This window comes from Xenopus laevis, chromosome 9_10S, assembly GCF_017654675.1.
Source record: "Xenopus laevis strain J_2021 chromosome 9_10S, Xenopus_laevis_v10.1, whole genome shotgun sequence".
NCBI classification, from domain to species: domain Eukaryota; kingdom Metazoa; phylum Chordata; class Amphibia; order Anura; family Pipidae; genus Xenopus; species Xenopus laevis.
The window spans coordinates 36,815,420-36,836,515 of NC_054388.1; the positions used below are offsets into that span (position 1 = coordinate 36,815,420).

The following is a 21,096-nucleotide window of genomic DNA, read 5'->3' on the forward strand; positions in this document are numbered from 1 at the left end:
GGGTTGTTCGCCTTTAAACCAACTTTTAGTATGATGTAGAGAGTGGGTTTTCATTTTTTATTATTTGAGTTTTTTCAGTTATTAAGCTTTTTATTCAGCAGCTCTCCCGTTTGCAATTTCAGCAATCTCATTGCTAGGGTTTTGTTTACCTTAGTAACCAGGCAGTGATTTCAATGAGAAACTGAAATATGAATAGGAGAGGCCTGTCTATAAAGATAAATAATGCAAAGTAACAATAACATTGTTATTGCTGAAAGCTGAAAAGAGTCAGAAGAAGAAGGCAAAAAATGAAAAGTTATAAAAATTAAATACTGTAAACAATTGCAAAGTTTCTAGGAAGAGAGCATAATACTGTCTCTTTATTGAAAACTGTAACACAGAATGATGTATCAAATCCAATGTGTACCATGAAAAATGTTATTGTGCTGTATAATTCTGTTTATGCTCAATAAACTTACCTGAACAAAAAAATAAAAATAAAAAAATTTATTTAAAGGTGAACCACCCCTTTAATAACGGTTTCATGGAATATCCTTCTGTATGAGACCCCAGAGATCTGGTTGGGTATGTACTGATAGACCTGAATAAAGGCAAAATAAGGCACCATTCATTTAAAGCCAGAGGTCCAATGGGGTATTTAATGGCAGCCCTTAAATACATGGGTCATGGTACATCCACCTATACCCAGAGACCCAATGGCAGCCCCTGTATAAAGGGATCAGGCAATGGCCATATATCCAGACAAGACATTGGGCTGCTACATATTGAGCCTCTCCATATGTTGGATTAAAAATATCTCATGAGAAAATAAACCTGTTGTGAAAGGGAAAGATCACAAGATTTATAAACAAAAAACCAGAAGCCTGTCATTTTTCTCTTTGTGTTGGAAGAACAGCTGCTTCTCAGGCTGGATTTGCATCTCATTTGCATAAAAATGATATAGAATAAGATCTTGATTTCTTTTGCACTTGGGAAGTTTTTTTGGTAGGGGAACTATCGTGAAAATGAAAATTTAATTAATGCTTCATCAGTAATGTAACTAGAGGGGGTGCAAAACGTGCAGCCAGGCCCCCGCCCCCCACCGTACGCAATTATCTTCCCGGAAATCGGCGGGGTGTGAGCTGCCGGGGGGCCCTGTCCCAATTGCACCCCCTGCTCCCCCGGTAGTTCCGCCACTGGCCCCTGGTAGTTCCATAACTGTGCTTTATCATACTGAAATAAGAAACTTTCTCAATACAATCAATTAAACATTCTGTACTGTTTCTGAAATAATCAAGTTTATCTTCACTATTTCTCTCTCAGCATCTGTTTCTCTTTACTCTGTCTTCATACAAAAGCTGAGTGTCAGATGAATGATCTATTATATCTTATAGGGGCTCTTTTTGCCTAGAAGATGTATTACAGCTCACTCTATTAACATCGCCAGAAATCCTGTCTCTCTACATGCAGAATTTGTGCAAAGGGCAGTTATTTTGTTAGATTTTGTTTGTACTGGAATCAGTTATTTGAGTGAGCTCTAATTCATCTGCTAGGAAAGGGAGCCCTCCCCCTATGAAGAAAGAATGAAGAGGAAACAGATGACGAGGAACAGAGAGGAATAGTAAATATAAACTTGATTATTTCAGAAACAATGCAGAATTTTTAATTGATTGTATTGGGAAAGTTTCTTACTTCCGTATGAGGAAGCTTGTATTAAATTTTCATTTTCGCAATAGTTCCCCTTTACGCCCAATATGTGGCCCTCCAGCAGACTGGCAATCTGTGGGTTCTGGCAAATGCCAGAGGGGCTGCTATAAGGTCCCATAGAAAGTCAGTATTTAGTGGGCTGTGGGGGCTGTTTGGGCCTCTGTGTGGGCTGAGTGGGCCTCTGTGTACCTGAAATGGCAGGGCCTTTTTTAATTCTCAGTCCAGGCCTGCCCTCCAGCTGCTCTGCAAAACAGAATAGCAAGGTTTCTTTTCCTGCACCAGCATTAAATTCACAGATCCGCACAGACACTATTATCTGGATCCTGATGAAGGGAGGTTGAACCCCCCGAAACGTTGATCTTACTAGTGGTATAGTAAAAAGAGGGGCCACGTCCCCGACTGCAGATAATAGTGTGTGTGTGTGCAGATCCGTGAATTTACTGTTCCACCATTGCAGTGAAAGAGGAGTTGCGGGAGAGTGGTAGATAACACATTACCTTGAATTCCTTTTTTCTGCACCCTAAATCCCTTCTACACCTCTGTCCCAACTCCTTTTTTTCTGCTGATTCCCTAATGCCCTACTCACTCCCACATGACAATTTTCAGATCACCCTCTGCTATTTACCCATCCCTTCTACTCCTTGCAACATTCTTTCCTTACTCCCATCTGAAGCACCATAGATTTCCTCTGCCATTGTTCTGCCCTGCAAATCCCTTCTTCATTCTAAAATGTAACCCCAGATCTGAATTTCCATTATTCCTATTTCCAGCACCCAAATGACTTTCCCCATAGCTGCCATCAGTAATTATGGGGGCTCATATTATGAAGTTAAAAACTAACTGCCCCCCGGCAGGGTTGGGCCCTTTCAACAAGTATAATCCTGTGGGGAAAAAATGATCCTATCACACATGGTCACACCCCTGAGTTGCCTACACCACGCCCCTAATATGCCAAAACCTCGCCTGTGACCTGCTCAAACCCCACCCACTCCTCACCCCTTTTATGAGCTGAGCCTTGGGGCCACATCACAGCTGATTACTGTACCCTCTGCTACACCCTCTTATTTTAAAGGCAAGACTCATGAGCTTTAATATGATGTAGATATCGGTATTCTAAGAATTTTGCAGTTTTTAAATATTTAATTTACATCCCTGTGGCTCTCCAGTTTGGAATTGAAACTATGTGGTTGCTAGGGCCTCAACAATTTCCTAGCAACCAGAAGAAAAAGTAATACATACTGACAAATGTAGTGTTGGGGGAATGTGATGGAGGCAGCAGACACCAGGACACACTGTTGGGCAGCGGGGACTGGGGGACAGACAGCAATTCCCAGTAAACATAATAATTGTGCACTTTTGTGCCACTCCTGTTACAGTGCCTTGTGGCAAATATCTAGTCCTGACTGTTCGACATCATAACCAGAAATAGGCATCAACCACAAGCAAATCATTTCATAACCACAGAAATATAGACCAATTGCAACTGATCACTGTCTTTGCCATATCAAGAGGAAACTGTAACACATAAAAAAGTATACAGTCAATAGGTGTTTAAACTAGTGCTTTAATTAGGCCAATTGGAGAAAGATATTTACTGCATGGCTAAACAGACGCCGGTGCAGTTTGCAGTATGCTCCTAAAGGAATGGCTAATTAGACAAAACAGGATATGATTGTACGAGTGTTCGGTTATATAGGGGTCATGTTGTGCCATCCCTAGAAGCACCCGCATCTCTTTCTGCCATTTCCCTGTGACTCCTACTCCCAGCACCTTAAATCCCCCCCATGCCAAATCTTCTTAGTCTCATCCTCCCCCCCTCCTCTCTCCAGACCTGGTGCAACCCTCTCTCGTGCGCTCTGCGCCTGCGCCTTTCACTTCCCTTTTCATTGAGCTGCGCAGGGAGATGCACAGTTAGGCGCTTGCAGCTGGTTTCTCTAGTCACAGCCCGGGCTGCTGCTACATTCAGTTTGGACTTGATGCTTCTCTAGCTGCACGGACACTCAGACATTTCCATTACTATTGTACTGCATTCCCCTTCCCCACACTGCGCTACTGTCCATTGTGAGCCTGCACCCCCCTGTACTATCGCATAATAGCCCGTGCCACCCCGGCAGCTGCGACATGCCCGACATCATCACAGTCAGCGAGTTCATCTCAGAGACCCTGGAGGACCACAGCTCCCCCACCACTTCTTCTTTCAACAAGAGAATGGGAAGCTGCAGGAACACAGTGGCGGGCGTAGAGGAGGTACCTGCTGGGCTTTCCCATTTACTTCGGGAGGGGGGAGCATGAAGCAGCTACTGGGGGCAATTCCTCACTCTGTTTTCTGCTGAGGTGCAGAGTGTTGAGTCTGTGCTGGGAAACAAGCGGTTCATTTGAAGGAACACTCCATACATGCGGCCCCCAATGGGCAGCTAGGGGTTAAACACTGTCAGCACAAACCCAGCGTGCAGCACGAAAGGGTTAACCCTGCAATATAGGAGTTCTTGTCTGATGTATGTGTAGTATGTACTGTATGTATAGTATGAACTGTATGTATGTAGTACTGTATGTATAGTATGTAGTACTGTATGTTTAGTATGTACTGTATGTATGTATAGTATGTACTGTATGTAGTACTGTATGTATAGTATGTAGTACTGTATGTATGTAGTACTGTATGTATAGTATGTATGTATAGTATGTAGTACTGTATGTATAGTATGTTTGTACAGTATGTATGTTGTGCTTGTTGTGGCAGCTAAGCAGTTATTCTATGGAGGGGGGTACAGTTTTACAGTAATAGCTTATTCTGGTGGCAGATATGCTGTGCTTGTGCCGGGCTAAACCTGTAGTACACCTGAGCAGGGGCGCGTAACTATAAAGGAAGCAGGGGGGACTAGGAAGTATAGGGGGTCCCATGTGGCCCAAATACAGAGCAATTTGAACATATATTTATAAAACAGGACAACCTCTGCATATGTTGGGGGCCCTAAAATGAATTTGCTGTGGGCGCCCAGTAACATCTTGTTACACCACTGCACCTGAGCTACAACTGAGCTACACCTGGGCTACAGGTAGGGTTGCCACCTGGCCAGTATTTTACCGGCCTGGCCAGTAAAAATAATGGTTGATCCCAATGTTATTAATAGGGAAAAAAGCAAAATATATAGGAAAACCGGTATTTTTTTCCAGAAAAGGTAGCAACCCTAGCTACTGGTTACAACGCAAACGTGCTGTGTGTGAACTTTAGAGTTTACTGATACCACCAAATCAACTTACATTTCCACATACTCCTAGGGTCTCCTAGACATACGGGTGTCGGATAGGGTGTACTGGCAGTGCCTGCTGGGCGCCCCAGGCAACCCGACCCCTGCGCGGTCTTGCACAAACGGGGACGCACGCACCAGGTGGTCTCAATTGGATTACAGGCTTGCTTTGATTGTGCTGGCAACTAGGGGGTGTATTAGGAGCACTGTTATGCTATGGCCATTTCAGGTAACAAACCCTGTGGTGCATTTGGGAGCGGGAGGTGTGTGCTCGTTTTGGTATGGGGTTAACCCTATTGTGCAGGTGGGAGTGCAGAAGATGCTATACCAACACTTTATACTGCTGGTGGGACCCTCCACTAGGGTTAATTGAATTTCTGGTTTCTGAAGACATTTGCAGTGTGAGCAACCTTGGCATTTTGAGTGTTAAACACTGGACAAATATTGCATGTGCTATTGGCAATGCCAAAACAAGGATTGGCTGGCGCTCCAGAATAGCAAAGTAAATAACTCACCAAGTTGAACACGTGGTCCAAGTGCACCAGCCCTGGACCCCCAGCTTCAGGGAGCGGAAAACCAGAATATTCAACAAAAGGATAGGGCTACTCAAATGAGTCCTCAAAATATATTAGTTTAAAAAATGAGTCTTTATTAATCATAGTTAAAAGTATAAGTGCATTTCCATAGGCTCTACGCGTTTCATACCTGCAATGTACTTAATCATGGGCTCCTGCTGCACTTATACTTTTAACTATGATTAATAAAGACTCATTTTTTTAAAATTAATATTTTTTGGCCCTGTGGACTCCTTTGAGTGCCCTATCCTTTAGTTGAATATTCTATTGGCAATGCTCGCGACAGGGCAGTAGCTATCCAGAGAGGTGTCGTTGCACTGCAGGGGTTAAAAAGCTGTAGTTTAGGCTGATGGACACCTGGTCTTGTAGACAAGCCTGCGCCATGTGCATAAATACGCTTAAATCCAGTGTATTTGTGTTTATGTGCAGGTACATGGTGCAGTTAGAACCCGTTCTAAATATCTGTGTCTCCAAAGATGCCCCAGTAGCTCCCCATCTTCTTTTCTGCTGATTCACTGCACATGCTCTGAGCTTAGGGACCCACTCACAATATACAGTAAACATAGCATAGAAATATCACTATATAAGGCTGATTAGTAATAAATACAGAAAATTACTACATGGCAGCACAGAAACCAGTGCAATTAGCATCAGAATTTAATAATCAGCCCTGAAGCATCAGCTTATATTACAGACCAACCTCATTTTCTGCTTGATAATTTGCAACAACCCCTAAGCTTAGCTTCTCAACAGCTGCTCAGAGCCCACTGAGCATGTGAGTGTCACAGACACTTTCCAAGATGGTGACCCCCTGTGACAAGTTTGAAGTCCTGGATCATTGCTGCTATTGATAAGCTGAAACTTTAGGCTAGTGCAATAAGTGCAGTATATTTCTAGCCATATTAATTTTTAGGGTTTAGTTCTACTTTAAGCATGGAGATTGTTTTGCCCTGTTCATACTCACGCACGTAGGTTCCTGTGCACATTACCATTTAAATATGTACAGCGCCCTCATAAACAAAGTGCTGTACAGCTCTACAATACAATAACACAAACGTGGCAATATATACAAACACACACAGTTACATATCAAGGAGAAGGTGCTTATCAGGGGGCTTAAGGGTTGAAATTCCCTGTATTCCCATTTACTTACTTGCTCTGTATGTGGCGCCTGTAGGGCAACTAAGGGAAACCCAAGGCAAGTGTCTTTGCAAGTAACTACCTATGTACTACCCCCGTTCTGAGCTGAGTGTAGCAAACTGGGGCCGTGCATCTCACAAGTCTCCGCATCTCTGGGGCTACTCTTGCAATGACAGATTACAGTGGAGTTTGTTTCAAGACATCTGCAGCCCCAGTCAGGTAGCTAGCATTGCTCCCATAGACATAGATCCTCTTTACAAATATGTAACAGCCTTTCCCACCCCACAACCTATGTGCTCAGAAAGGGAAGCAAATGGTAAAAAAGTCTTTTTTTTTCCTTTTAAAAAAGCCCCTCACATATATGGCACACACAGCACTTTGTACATCTGCATTGCCGCTCTCTTTCCATACTCTAATCCTTGGGAGTTTATGGGAAATCGCAATCATAATCCCTGTTGGGTGTTAATCGCTCGGAGTGACGCTACATTTAATATGCTGATGCAGGATAAACGGCCAGGCAGCAGGACAGACTCCAACATTATACCGATTAAATGGAAAACCAGGAGCATACAGAGTTGATCTGTTCAGATTCCATTTCCATCAGGAATTGGGGCCCCATTGTAGGTACTCCCACAGTCCCTACTACTATAGGCACCATCTTGCCCTACTATACCTGCTATCCCACAGTCACAATCCCTTCTCAGCAACTATTATCCCACTGTTACTATAGGCACCATCTCTCCCTACTATACCTGCTATCCCACAGTCACACTCCCTTCCCAGAGACTATTATCCCACTGTTACTATAGGCACCATCTCTCCCTACTATACCTGCTATCCCACAGCCACAGTCCCTTCCCAGAGACTATTATCCCACTGTTACTATAGGCACCATCTCTCCCTATTATACCTACTATCCCACAGCCACAGTCCCTTCCCAGAGACTATTATCCCACTGTTACTATAGGCACCATCTCTCCCTACTATACCTGCTATCCCACAGCCACAGTCCCTTCTCAGAGGCTATTATCCCACTGCTACTATAGACACCATCTCTCACTGCTATACCTGCTATGCCACAGTCCCTTCCCAGAGACTATTATCCCACTGTTACTATAGGCACCATCTCTCCCTACTATACCTGCTATCCCACAGCCACAGTCCCTTCCCAGAGACTATTATCCCACTGTTACTATAGGCACCATCTCTCCCTACTATACCTGCTATCCCAAAGTCACACTCCCTTCCCAGAGACTATTATCCCACTGCTACTATAGGCACCATCTCTCCCTACTATCCCACAGTCCCTTCCTGTAGTCTATTATCCCACTGTTACTATAGGCACCATCTCTCCCTACTATTCCTGCTATCCCACAGCCACACTCCCTTCCCAGAGACTATTGTCGCACTGCTACTATAGGCACCATCTCTCCCTACTATACCTGCTATCCCACAGCCACAGTCCCTTCCCAGAGACTATTATCCCACTGCTACAATAGGTACCATCTCTCCCTACTATACCTGCTATCCCACAGTCACAATCCCTTCCCAGAAACTATTATCCCACTGCTACTATTGGCACCATCTCCCCCTACTATACCTGCTATCCCACAGCCACACTCCCTTCGCAGAGACTATTATCCCCACTGTTACTATAGGCAGGAAGTGCCGGGAGATCCGGCAAGAAACGCGTCAGACAGCCTTGTATACCCACCGCTGTAACCCTCTTTTATGTGTGTGTTCAAATAAAGCCAAATATTTTGCACCGATGCTGTTGCCCACATACCGTGTCCTGGATTAGCGCCGAATGTGATGAGAATATCGAGTGTCTACCATCTCTCCCTACTATACCTGCTATCCCACAGTCACACTCCACAGTCCCGGAGACTGTTATCTCAGTGCTACTATAGGCACCATCTCTCCCTACTATACCTGCTATGCCACAGCCACACTCCCTTCGCAGAGACTATTATCCCCACTGCTACTATAGGCACCATCTCTCCCTACTATACCTGCTATCCTACAGCCACAGTCCCTTCCCAGAGACTATTATCCCACTGTTACTATAGGCACCATCTCTCCCTACTATACCTGCTATCCCACAGGCACAGTCCCTTCCCAGAGACTATTATCCCACTGTTACTATAGGCAGGAAGTGCCGGGAGATCCGGCAAGAAACGCGTCAGACAGCCTTGTATACCCACCGCTGTAACCCTCTTTTATGTGTGTGTTCAAATAAAGCCAAATATTTTGCACCGATGCTGTTGCCCACATACCGTGTCCTGGATTAGCGCCGAATGTGATGAGAATATCGAGTGTCTACCATCTCTTCCCTACTATACCTGCTATCCCACAGTCACACTCCCTTCCCAGAGACTATTATCCCACTGTTACTATAGACAACATCTCTCCCTACTATACCTGCTATCCCACAGCCACAGTCCCGTTCCAGAGACTATTATACCCGCAGGAATTTTTACACAGGGAGCTGCTTTTGGTTGGACACTACTAAGGACAGCTCGTCAGAATGAACTAATTCCCAGTGCTGAAGGCACAGTCTGTCCTTTCTGTGTACACTAAACGCTTTGTCATCTATTATTGCTCATGCAGTTTTCCCAGTAGATATGAAATGACATGTTACCGGATATGATAGATTGTAGAGATGCATGCATGAGTATTTAATGTGTGTAAATGAACCAAAAATGTTGAGATCACATTGTAAACATCAGCCTGGCTATTCTGTTGCTAGACTCCTAACACATATTCATGGCCTGCTGTCGTCCAGGTTTTGTTGTACTACAGATCTCAGAACTAATGACAGCTGAAGGATGAGGGTATTGATTATTTTGTGGACAGTTAAATTCCTTCAATGTATATTTGTATTTGCTGGGATCTGGCTTCTTGTTTCCCAGATACAGTAGAGTATTCGAGTCTGATGCCCAGAACATGCAAGTTGTATCTGCCATATTGTACATATAGATTGTACAGCTGGTATAATACTGGAATTGGAATGAGCGGTGGGATCTTGAATGTCAGGTCCTCTGCTGGGCCCTTGGATCTCCAGTCTTATCCCCATGGACCAGTGCCTAGGGTGATGCCCACTGGCTCTACAGATATTGCAATAAAGTTTCTGTATGGCATTCACTGATCGATCAGAAGAGGAAAGTGGGGCACATCTAGCAAGTTGGCACACACTAGTACAACCCTGCATGCAGATGGGAGCTTTTGTTTCACTTCAGGTGTTTTCCATATTGAATATATTATATGAGGTGTTTGGTTTAAGGAATTGTGCCCGCTGCATTTTTGCAAGCATTAAAAGTGATGCGGGTTCCTTTATGTAGCAGTTTCGCCTTGAACTTGCTCAAAGGGGGACCTATTCACTAAGCTGAGAAGATCACCCCTTACACATATACCCCTTACGCATTTCAATGGAAAGAATTTGCCTCCAGCAACAGGTAAAACGTGGAATGTAACCTTTGAACTGAGCACCTCCTAAACTTGTAGGAGTTGAAACAAGTGTAAGTTCCTGTTAATTAAGTGAACGGAACACTGGATTTGCATGGTGCTTGGGATACAATGTGGGTGGCATTACCCAGCTGTAGGGTGATGCTCTGGTCTCTCTGCCCATATATGGGTTTTTTTCATGAAACATAACCTTTGCAAATATATTTTTTGTTTCTTGTGAAACCCGTTTCCTTATTTCAGCACTTCCCCAATAAAGTGCCAGCACCAACAAAGTGTTGTGGGTCTGTGTGAGGAAACCAAGGTTGTGACACTTCTCAACAGTTGTTAATATTTGCCTGCTAAAAAGCACACATCAAGAAAATATCCCTTAAAAGGAGTAGTTTGCCTTTATTTTGACCTTAAGTATGCTATAGAATGGCCTATTCTTGGCATCTTTTAACTGGTCATCATGTTTTATAGTTTTTTTAATAATTGGCTTCTATCTCTGCCTATTTAAAGTTTTGCAATGGGGGTCACTGACCCTGGCAGCCAAAATACTATTGCTCAGTCAGGCTGCTATGTTGTTATTTTGTATGTTTCCATTCAGGTCCCCTTCTATTCATCTTACAGCCTTTCATTCAAACCGCTGCCTGGTTGCTAGCATGCAATGTACCCTAGCAACCAGAAATTCTGAACTGGAAAGCTGCTAAAATAATTTTAAAAAAATTACATCACCTGATCTGCACCCAACGTGGGCCAACATTTGCCTGCAATATTTATAATAAAGCCTGACCCTCCCCCCTCAAGTGATGTCAGAAGTAGGCGGGATATTTGTGGGATAAAGACAGTGATTGGACACGCCTGTGATGTCAGCCTGCGTTAATTCTTGGCCTGGTTCTGTGTAACGCCAATGTCATTAATGGGAAAGGACAAAGGAATGACTATCCAAAAAAGATGGGGCTCCTGTATTGAATAAATAATAGTCCCTATATGCAGTGGTGGCCAGTTTGTGTATATATTGTGTATATTCATACATTTTCTTTAATAATTTTGTTTTGGGGACTGGATGTTATGTCTGTTTTTATTCTCTTGCCCACCCCTATACCACAACAGTCCATGTATCTTGCACTCAAGGCAATTACATTGAGAGAGGTAAGGAAAGAAATGACACATTTAAACATAGTAAATACCAAGGCAACATCCTTATGGCAAGCCATGGGAAGCGACACTGGGAATACAGCAAGCGATACTTTGTTTTTAGAGATGCATTTTGTTCATTCCAGAGCCAGAGTTTCAAGGATAAAGAAACTCACCAGAATAAAAAGAATAAAAGGAAATGATTGTGTTCATCTTACATTCACATTTATGGTCAGTTTTGGGGACAGACCCATGTTGGGAGAAATGTGTGCTGCATCTTTGTCACTGTGACAGAATGCGCTGTTATAAAGATAGCTAGAATCTCAGCCATAAAGCAGGGCTGGATTGCTGCTTACATTGTGTATTAGATAAGATCTGTGCCACTGTGACAGAATACTCTGTAATAAACATAGCTAATAGCTCAGCCATAAAGCAGGGCAGGATTGCTGCTTACAATGGGTATCAGATAAGCTCTGTGCCGCTGTGACAGAATGCTCTGTAATAAACATAGCTAGAATCTCAGCCATAAAGCAGGGCAGGACTGCTGCTTACAATGTGTATTAGATAAGATCTGTGCCACTGTGACAGAATGCTCTATAATAAACATAGCTAGAATCTCAGCCATAAAGCAGCACAGGACTGCTGCTTACAATGTGTATTAGATAAGATTTGTGCCACTATGACAGAATGCTCTGTTATAAAGATAGCTAGAATCTCAGCCATAAAGCAGGGCAGGACTGCTGCTTACAATGTGTATTAGATCAGGAGAGTGCACACTGCTGCAAGGGAAATAAAGGCTCAGTGTATATTTACACAACACAGGAAAACTGGTCTCCCTTAACAAGACATCACTAAAAAGCCACTGGGGATTAACCTGCTGCTTATTTTATTTTAACAGTGATGTAAATGCTGTGCTGCTGAGGCTAATTCTCTGCTCACTGTTGCTGCTGTCAGGAAAAGAAGCAGATATTACAGTTATGTGCCTCAGAGACTGTGCTGTCTCTACCTTACCACATGGCAGCTCCATGCCAGGGATCACATGGTCTGTGTTTAGGAAGAGGGCACATCCTACTTTACTTGCTTGTTTAATTAGCTGTTAGGGCAGTGTTCGTAATAAAAGAGAACCAGTACTTCTCCTTCCGTATTACATACAGTTATTCTGCTTGTCAGACATTGTAGCAGCATTGTAGCATTGGTGGAGCTTCTAACAGCTTCAGCAGGGTGTTTAGAAACATGACGTGCTTCTGAAATTGTCTTGTCACATATTTACTTCCTTTGTTTCTCCTTTTTACTTTCTTTTTTTGGGTCAGTCACCATTGTGTTTTAAAGTCATTAAAGTGTACTGTTGCCCTGCACTGGTAAAACTGGTGTGTTTGGTTTTGAAACTCTACTATAGTTTATATAAACATGCTGCTGTGTAGCCTTTAGAAGCACAGGATACACAGTGGATAAAAGACAAGTTCTGAAGAATCCCATTGTATACTAAAGAGCTTATCTGTTATCTGCTGTGTATCATGTGCATTTTCTCCTTTCTCAGCTTTGAATGGCTGCCCCCATGGCTAATCAGCAGATTTATGTTTATATAACCTATGGCGCGAGTGCCCATACTTTACTAATGCCAGGTCTACATTAAGGGTTAGGGCACACGCTCAGATTCGGGGAGGTTAGTCGCCCAGTGCCAAATTTTCTTCGGGGCGACTAATCTCCCTGAACTGCCTTCCCACCAGCTAGAATGTAAATCACCGGCAGGATGCACTCAGATCGCTTCGTTCTTCGGAAAACGAGTGCCATCCCACAGGGCAATTTACATTCTAGCCGGCGGGAGGCAGTTGAGGGAGATTTGTCACCGGGCGACTAATCTCCCCGAATCTAAGCGTGTGCCCTGACCCTTAGGGATGTTGTCACATTATGATCTACATCCATAAAATCATTGATAACATTATGTTCCATGGAAAATATTACTTACGTATTATATTGGTTTATGGAAAAATATATATTGCTATATTTAACAAACAACTATTTTTTATGTAACCTTAACATAATAAATATCTGAATAGAAATCATGAAACAAGAGGGTGATATTGACAAGCTTTTTGTTGACAGTGTCTTAAGATCTACTGATCACCAAGTTGAAGGTCTACTGGTTCCAATCTACCCTTTGGGCACCCCTGACCTTCAGTAGAGTTTCTGAAGCAAACGCACCAGTTTTAGCTGTGCAGAGCAACAGTACATTGTATTTTCATTACATTAAAACACTAATTTGTTGTTGTTACTGTTCCTTTAAAGCAATGATATCTGTCTGTAACTGGTTATTTATCCCTCATCCCTTTTGTTAACATCAGTCATCTTTCATCGCTTAGAGAGCTGTGGCACCAGATCTAGGTGGAAAGGCTCAATAATGGTGCTTGTTGTAGCAGCATGAGATGTAGTGGGGATAAAAGTCTCTGGGAAGGGAATGTGGCATAGCAGGTATAGTAGGGAGAAATGATGCTTATAGTAGCAGTGGGATAATAGTCTCTGGGAAGGTAGTGTGACTGTGGGATAGCAGGTATAGTAGGGAGAGATGGTGTCTATAGTAACAGTGGGATAATAGTCTCTGGGAAGGGAGTGTGACTGTGGGATAGCAGGTATAGTAGGGAGAGATGGTGTCTATAGTAGCAGTGGGATAATAGTCTCTGGGAAGGGAGTGTGACTGTGGGATAGCAGGTATAATAGGGAGAGATGGTGTCTATAATAACAGTGGGGATAATAGTCTCTGGGAATGGATGACTGGTGTTTAAAAGTAAAGTCTTGGAACCCTTTATTCTATAATTGAAATAAATACTTGGTTGCTGTGTCAGTATTAAGTTCCAGATTGTAGATCTTCAGAAGAATAAAGTTAATTATCTAACAAACCATAAAAATAAAGAGCAAATGGTTTTAGAATATAATTGTCTAGAATGTGTTTTTTGCTTATTAATTTTCTTACCATGGTAAAATCAGAGCACAGAGAACTCAACTGACTTCTAATATCCATATCAGTAGGGGGTACATTATCCATTATAATACACGAGTAATACTCAGAGTTCCCTGTATAACTCAGCCTGCAGCCTTGTGCCTTTATATGGTCACAGAACTCTTCAGTGACTTCTAATATCCTTATAATTTACAGTAGGGGTACATTATCCCTTATAATACATGAGTGGTACTCAGAGGTTCCCGTATAAGTCAGCCTTAAGCCTTGTGCCTTTATATGGCCACAGAACTGATTTTAAATAACCTTATAATGTTCAGTTGGGGTAAATCATCTGTTTAATAGCTAAGTGATAAAACATGTTAACTTGCATTAGAACAGTGAACATGTAAAAGCTGCATTATTAAACTTCTGCTATGACTGTAAATGTGTTAACATCTTCTCCTTTGAACCCCCTTTTACTGTTCCATAATTACCAGCCATTATAGCAGAACCAGAAGTATGATTTATTCTCAAGCTTAGAGAACACTCCTGTAATCGCTTATCCTCTCTGAATCATTGATGTCGTTTACAAAGGCCAGAGGACAGAATCCAGCCAAAAACTAAAGCCAATCTTTGTGTAAAATGAAGTTCTGCGCATTATCGAAGCTTTTCATTTCAGTAATTTATTTACCCCAAACAGTAAGACTGAGCCGTTGCTGAAATGAAATCTGGAGCAAAGCGTTTTAAGAGCTTGCAATCTGTGAGTGTTAGTGTTCTGTTAATGCACACAAGACATTTTGTTTGCTGTCTCCACGCAACCAAATACAGCAGTGGTCAGTGGTGGAGCAAAAGCTTGTACCCTCCTGTCAGCATTTTAAATGTTATTAAATGGAGAGAGCCCCGGCTAACGCAGACAAGCCGACCCCCTGTTAAAAGCACAGAGCAGTGGTCAAAAGGCCATAGACCTCATAGGTGTTGGAATTGGGGGGGGAGACAAGGCACCGTGGCCTCCCCTGTTCTAAAAGTTGATGGGGCAGACCAGAGGACAGCAGGTCAGTCTTTAAAGGCGATGTAAAGGTAAAAAATAAAATCCCATTTTTACTTTAATGAAAAAGAAATCTATCGCTCATATAGTTGAGCAGCTTTGTTTGTTTCCCTGTAAAGCAGCTGGTGACCATGTAGAGATTTGTATCCGTAGACCCAGTGCAGTCTGCATGTTCTGTTTATTAATCAGTCTTGCTGTATCAGCTTCTACGGCAGATATTATTTGACTTGTGATGTTTTGATCATTTATGATGACCCCTAAGCTTAACCTCCCAATTGCAGCCCAGACCACACTGCATGGTCTTGGTCTTGTAAAGATGTTGAACAAAGTTACAAGATGATGACCCCCTGCAGCTAACTTTGAAAGCATAAATCAATTGTTTAATTAGGCTTCTGGTGCAGCCAGATGTTTATATTTAGTATACAAAATACAGCATAGGTTCATATATAAATACATGAACCTATGCACAGTGCTCACCAATTGACAGCAATTAACCCACACAAATAATTGCAAATACAGCATTTCTAGCATTAATCTATTTTAGACTTTAGTTCCCCTTTAATGCAGAGGCTATAAGGAGCGTTAGCTCTGATGTTCCCAGCCTGCAGGCTGAGAGAAGTGGATCCGCTCCTTGCTCCAGCTCCATTGATCTGCACTGAAAAGTACAGCATCTGCTTGCGTGCAGGCATGTGGAGAAAGCCTGCTTTCACATTTTAGAGCCAATCTCTGCTCTGTGCCCCTGCCCTCAAGTAGAAGCTTTCATTTCCAGTGCAGATAAATGGAGATTTGGAAGGGAGTAGACCTGCTTCTCAGTCTATAAAAAAAAAAAAACACAAGCTAAGAGTAGTGGAGCCAATACTCCATGTGCCCTCAGCCTTCGGAACTATAAACTGTTCAGGTTCCATGTGGCTTCCCAGGGGCTGATGTCCCAAAGGTACAGGCAATTAGGGGTATCACTCTCAGATCACTTCTGGTGCACTAAAACCAGAACCTAACCCCAGGTTTTAAGCTTAAATGAACAGTTCAGTATAAAAATAAAAACTGGCTAAATAGGCTGTGCAAAATAAAACATGTTTCTAATATAGTTAGTTAGGCAAAAATGTAATGTATAAAGGCTGGAGTGACTGGATGTGTAACATAATAGCCAGAACACTACTTCCTGCTTTGCAGCTCTCTTGGTTTCCACTGATTGGCTACCAGGCAGTCACCAATCAGTGACTTGAGGGCGGTCACATGGGTCATAACTGTTGCTTTTGAATCTGAGCTGAATGCTGAGGATCAATTGCAAACTCACTGAACAGTTATGTCCCATGTGGCCCCCCTTCAAGTCGCTGACTAACTCAGAGTTAGAGAGCTGAAAAGCAGGAAGTAGTGTTCTGGGTATTATATTAGACATCCAGTCACTCCAGTCTTTATACATTACATTTTTGGCTAACTAACTATATTAGAAACATTTTTTATTTTGCACAGCCTATCTATTTACACAGTTAAAATCTTGTTGTTGACCTTATCGATTTTGTTAGCACCCAGGTACTGCACGTCGCCCTTCAGATCTTTACACAGGAGCAGACTTGATTAAGCGAATAATAGAACTGCTTTGAGTAATGGGATAGTAGAGAATATGTTATATGCTTTGCATTAAGATCTAATGGAGAGATTCCTTCAGACATCCACTGATGAAACATTAAGTTTTGCTTCCCCTTTCCACAGCTTCAATAAATGGGGTAAAAGAGAAGGAGTAACGTGTATCGTGAGCGAGATTAGCAAGAAAAAAAGACTTTATAGGAAGTCCTGTTCGGGGGAAAAGCAATTGAGAGGATCTTTTGATTAAACATTTCTATTGGCAGCAGTCAGTGCTGGCACTAAATGGCATTGATTTAAATCCATCTCTTTGTTTCAGGGTGGAATACATTGATTTTAATGCAGTAGAAAAGCGATTGAGCTTTAAACAGAAGGCAACTGCTTCGAGGGACTTTGATTGGTCTTTACCCTGGCCTGTCACATTATCAGATCATCTCATTGTAATTAGAGGAGTGGGCAGTTTATTACAGCCCTGTGGGATAATTGATTTTCTTTTAACCATTGTTTTCAATATTTAGAAGCTTGAAATGATGTCCCTTGTTATCCGCCCCTATACTGTTCTCCTCTCAATGCAACTGCAGTCTGTTCAGATGTTGTTAAACTACAACTAATGTTGGAGGATCAAATGATGCAAGTTCATTTCAATGAAAAGCTCTCCCAGGAAACTCAATAAATGAGTGGGGTTATCTCATCGGAACGTAGTACATTTGCATAGCAGACATGATGGTGACGGAGAATATGGCTTGTAGTTGTAGTGGGCCTATCTAATAAATGGAAGGCAAGTCAAGAGAAGGAAGTGAAGGTTTGATCCTATCCTTTCCTTGATCACAGTATGTGTTATTCACTTCTTTTAGCTTTGACAGTACTTCTGTCATTCTTCTCTTTTCCCTTTATATAACCTGCTAGGGTAGGACTACACAGACGTTTTTGGCGCAATCCAATGCGCTGCGACAAAACGCCTGCGACAAGTCGCATGCGACAGATATAAGGTAAGAGAGAGAAATGTCGGATGAAGTCGCAGTGTTGTTCCGACGGTCGTGTTGCGTCGGATCAACGCTGAGACTTCATCCAACATTTCTATCTCTTACGTTATTTTTGTCGCAGGCGTTTTGTAGCAGCGCATCAGATCGTGCCGAAAACGTCCATGTAGTCCTACCTTTAGTATATTGGATGGTGCTCTTTTTAGGACCTCCATTCAATGAAATCTTGAGACTTGGATTTGCATACATGTGCTAAAACTGCATCTGTCCAGCCTCCTACCTGTGCACTTTTAAGCCCCCCCAGCAGCTGCATGGTCTGCTGGCACTGTTTAACCCCTGGACCCCTTTTTATTTTCTTGTCTCTCACCCTAATAATGATAATTGTTATCCCCCCCCATGCTGTTGAGTACCACTGAACTGCAACAATGTAATGTGAAGAATTCTACAAAATATACAAATATGCTTACTGGTATGTATGGTATCTTTAAACCAATCATGGGGCCACCCGGGATTTGCTTTCCCAGCAGCCCCTGGATATTCTTGTTTCCTTCCACCACAGTTTGGTTGTGCTTACTGTATTACATAATTAATGTATGTGAGCAACTTATACAGTTAGGTCCTAATTTTGGTTCTGTACATTACCGCAATGAATTTTAAATGAAACAACTCAGATGCAGTTGAACTGCCGACTTTCAGCTTTAATTCAGTGGTTTGAACAAAAAGATTTTGCATTAAAATGTGAGGAACTAAAGCCTTTTTTTAACACAATCCCTTCATTTCAGGGGCTCAAAAGTAATTGGACAAATTAAAAAACTGAACATAAAATGTTCATTTCTAATACTTGGTTGAAAACCCTTTGCTGGCAATGACAGCCTGAAGTCTTGAACTCATGGACATCACCAGATTCTGGGTTTCCATCTTTTTAATGCTCTTCCAGGCCTTTACTGCGGTGGCTTTCAGTTGCTTTGTGTGTGGGCCTTTCTGTCCGAAATTTAGTCTTCAACAAGTGAAATGCTGCTCAATTGGGTTCAGATCAGGTGACTGACTTGGCCATTCAAGAATATTTCACTTCTTTGCTTTAAAATACTCCTGGGTTGCTTTGGCTGTATGTTTTGGGTCATTATGAAACGCCTCCCAATCAATTTGACTGCATTTAGCTGGATTTGAGCAGACAGTGTCTCTGAACATCTCAGAATTCATTCGGCTGCTTCTGTCCTGTGTCACATCATGGATAAACACTAGTGTCCCAGTGCCACTGGCAGCCATACACGCCCAAGCCATCACACTGCCTCCGCCATGTTTTATACATGATGTGGTATGCTTTGGATCATGAGCTGTTCCACGCCTTCTCTATACTTTTTTCTTGCCATCATTCTGGTAGAGGTTGATCTTTATTTCATCTGTCCAAAGAATGTTTTTTCATAACTGTGCTGGCTTTTTTAGATGTTTTTTTTTTTTTTTTTTTTTAGCAAAGTCCAATCTAGCCTTTCTATTCTTGATGCTTATGAGTGACTTGCACCTTGCAGTGCACCCTCTGTATTTACTTTCATACAGTCTTGTCTTTATGGTAGACTTGGATATCTATACACCTTCCTCCTGGAGAGTGTTGTTCACTTGTTTGGCTGTTGTGAAGGGGTTTCTCTTCACCATGGAAATAATTCTGTGATCATCCACCACTGTTGGACGTACAAGTCTTTTTGTATTGCTGAGTTCACCAGTGTTTTCTTTCTTTCTCCGGATGTACCAAACTGTACATATGTAAATATTGTAGCAATTTCTCGGATAGGTTTTTCTGTTTTTGCAGCTTAAGGGTCTGGCCACACGGAAAGATTCGGAAAATGAAGCGTTCTGTGTGCCTGCCCCCAGGCAATTTACATTTTAGCCAGTGGAAGGCAGATCGGGGAGATCTTCGCCGCGAAGAAGAGGAGATTTGACGCCTGGCGACTAATGTCCCCCTGAATCTGGCTTGTTTCACCTGCATGGAGAGCTCTTTTGATCACATGTTGTCTGTTCACAGCAAAATCTTCCACATACAAGCACCCCTCCCCCTCAAATCAACTCCACGGCTTTTCCTGGCCACTCCATATTAGCATTACATACGGGGGATTCCCCGTCCCCGCCCCCTGACCAGATAGTCCCTCCCTCCTAAACCTTTAAAAGGTACCCCTGGAGCACACTCACCTTGTCTTTTTTCTTTCTGTCCTCACTCTTCTTCTGACCTGAGGGTTTTCTCCTGGTTGGGTATCATTCCCTAAGCCCTCGAGCTTTACAGGTGAATTTGGGCAGAGTGCTATGCCTTCCCCCCATTCGTTGTGAGCGTCTGTGTGTAAGGCCTGAGCAGGAGGGACATTCTTACCACGACCCTGCCTTTCCTGCTAGAGAGGTGTGACATGGAGGTAACTCTTCAAAGTTGCCTGTGTCATGAGGAGTTCCTTTTCTCTTAGTATTATTTCCAAGAGGCTGGCTTGCTTGCAGGCGCATTGCGCTCCTCCGACCAGCCAACTTCCTGTCCGGCGGCCATCTTGAGGTTGGCATATTACCGACTTTTTCCTCATTAGCGGCGCTCTCCCTGTGCGCATCCTCGCGCAGGCGGCGGCCATGTTGTGCTTGGCGCACTCTCTCCAGGCGGCCATGTTTTTTGAGGGGCGGATTGTAGAGGGCTGCTGCCACACCGACAGCATAAAGGGCCCCGATAAGGCAGCGCTCGTGCTGCTCACTTCCACCCTCTGCCTTCCAAGGGAAGGTTCGTGCTTCCTTCTTCCCTAAGCCTTACAGGTAAGATTTAATTAGGCTTGTATTCTTAGCCCTTAGGCAATTGCTTTTTTTTTTTTTTTTTTTCTCATGCTCTTTTTTCCTGCTAGGCCTTGTTCTTCTGGCTTCATGGACTCCTCAGCCTCCAATGCCTCTGCCCCCCAAGCTAGGTAGGTCCCTCCTTAGGGCCTTTCCTCCTTCAATTAGAGTTACGGAGGATTGGGAAGATAGCCGGGAGAACTCTTCGCCCAGGGGTACAGTCTGGGACACAGCGGAAGCCTCCTCTGAGGAGGAATCGCAACAAGAGAGATTTTCATATTCTTACATCGATTCAGATGAAGACTCTGACGGGTCCAGCGGCTCCTTTGACTTATCCTTGGTCTCTCCTCTCATAAAGGCAGTTAAATTGACCCTGGGAGCAGAAGAGGATCCAGAGGGTACAGTCTCTCTCAAGGTGCTCCCAAACCCCTCTAAGAGCCGTCAGACTTTTCCTCTCTTCCAAGAGGTCTCGGACCTCATAAAAACGGAGTGGAAAAAGTCAGCCAAAAAAGTGTCGTTTCTATCTCAGGGTACG

At 43.1% G+C, this 21,096-nt stretch overlaps 1 protein-coding gene across 3 annotated transcripts in view; it reads left to right on the forward strand.

Moving 5' to 3' along the window:
• The first annotated feature begins 3,492 nt into the window (after nt 1–3,492).
• Nucleotides 3,493–21,096, forward strand: part of LOC108702768 (arf-GAP with SH3 domain, ANK repeat and PH domain-containing protein 2-like) — a 63,101-nt gene continuing 45,497 nt past the window's right edge. For 2 of the 3 annotated variants that reach the window (XM_041577954.1, XM_041577955.1), the window contains exon 1: nt 3,499–3,933. In XM_041577954.1, the coding sequence (XP_041433888.1) occupies nt 3,808–3,933 (126 nt within the window). In that variant the 5' untranslated portion in view covers nt 3,499–3,807. Of the gene's footprint in view, nt 3,934–21,096 lie in introns of all 3 variants that reach the window. The other variant, XM_041577956.1, reaches the window with a different exon arrangement.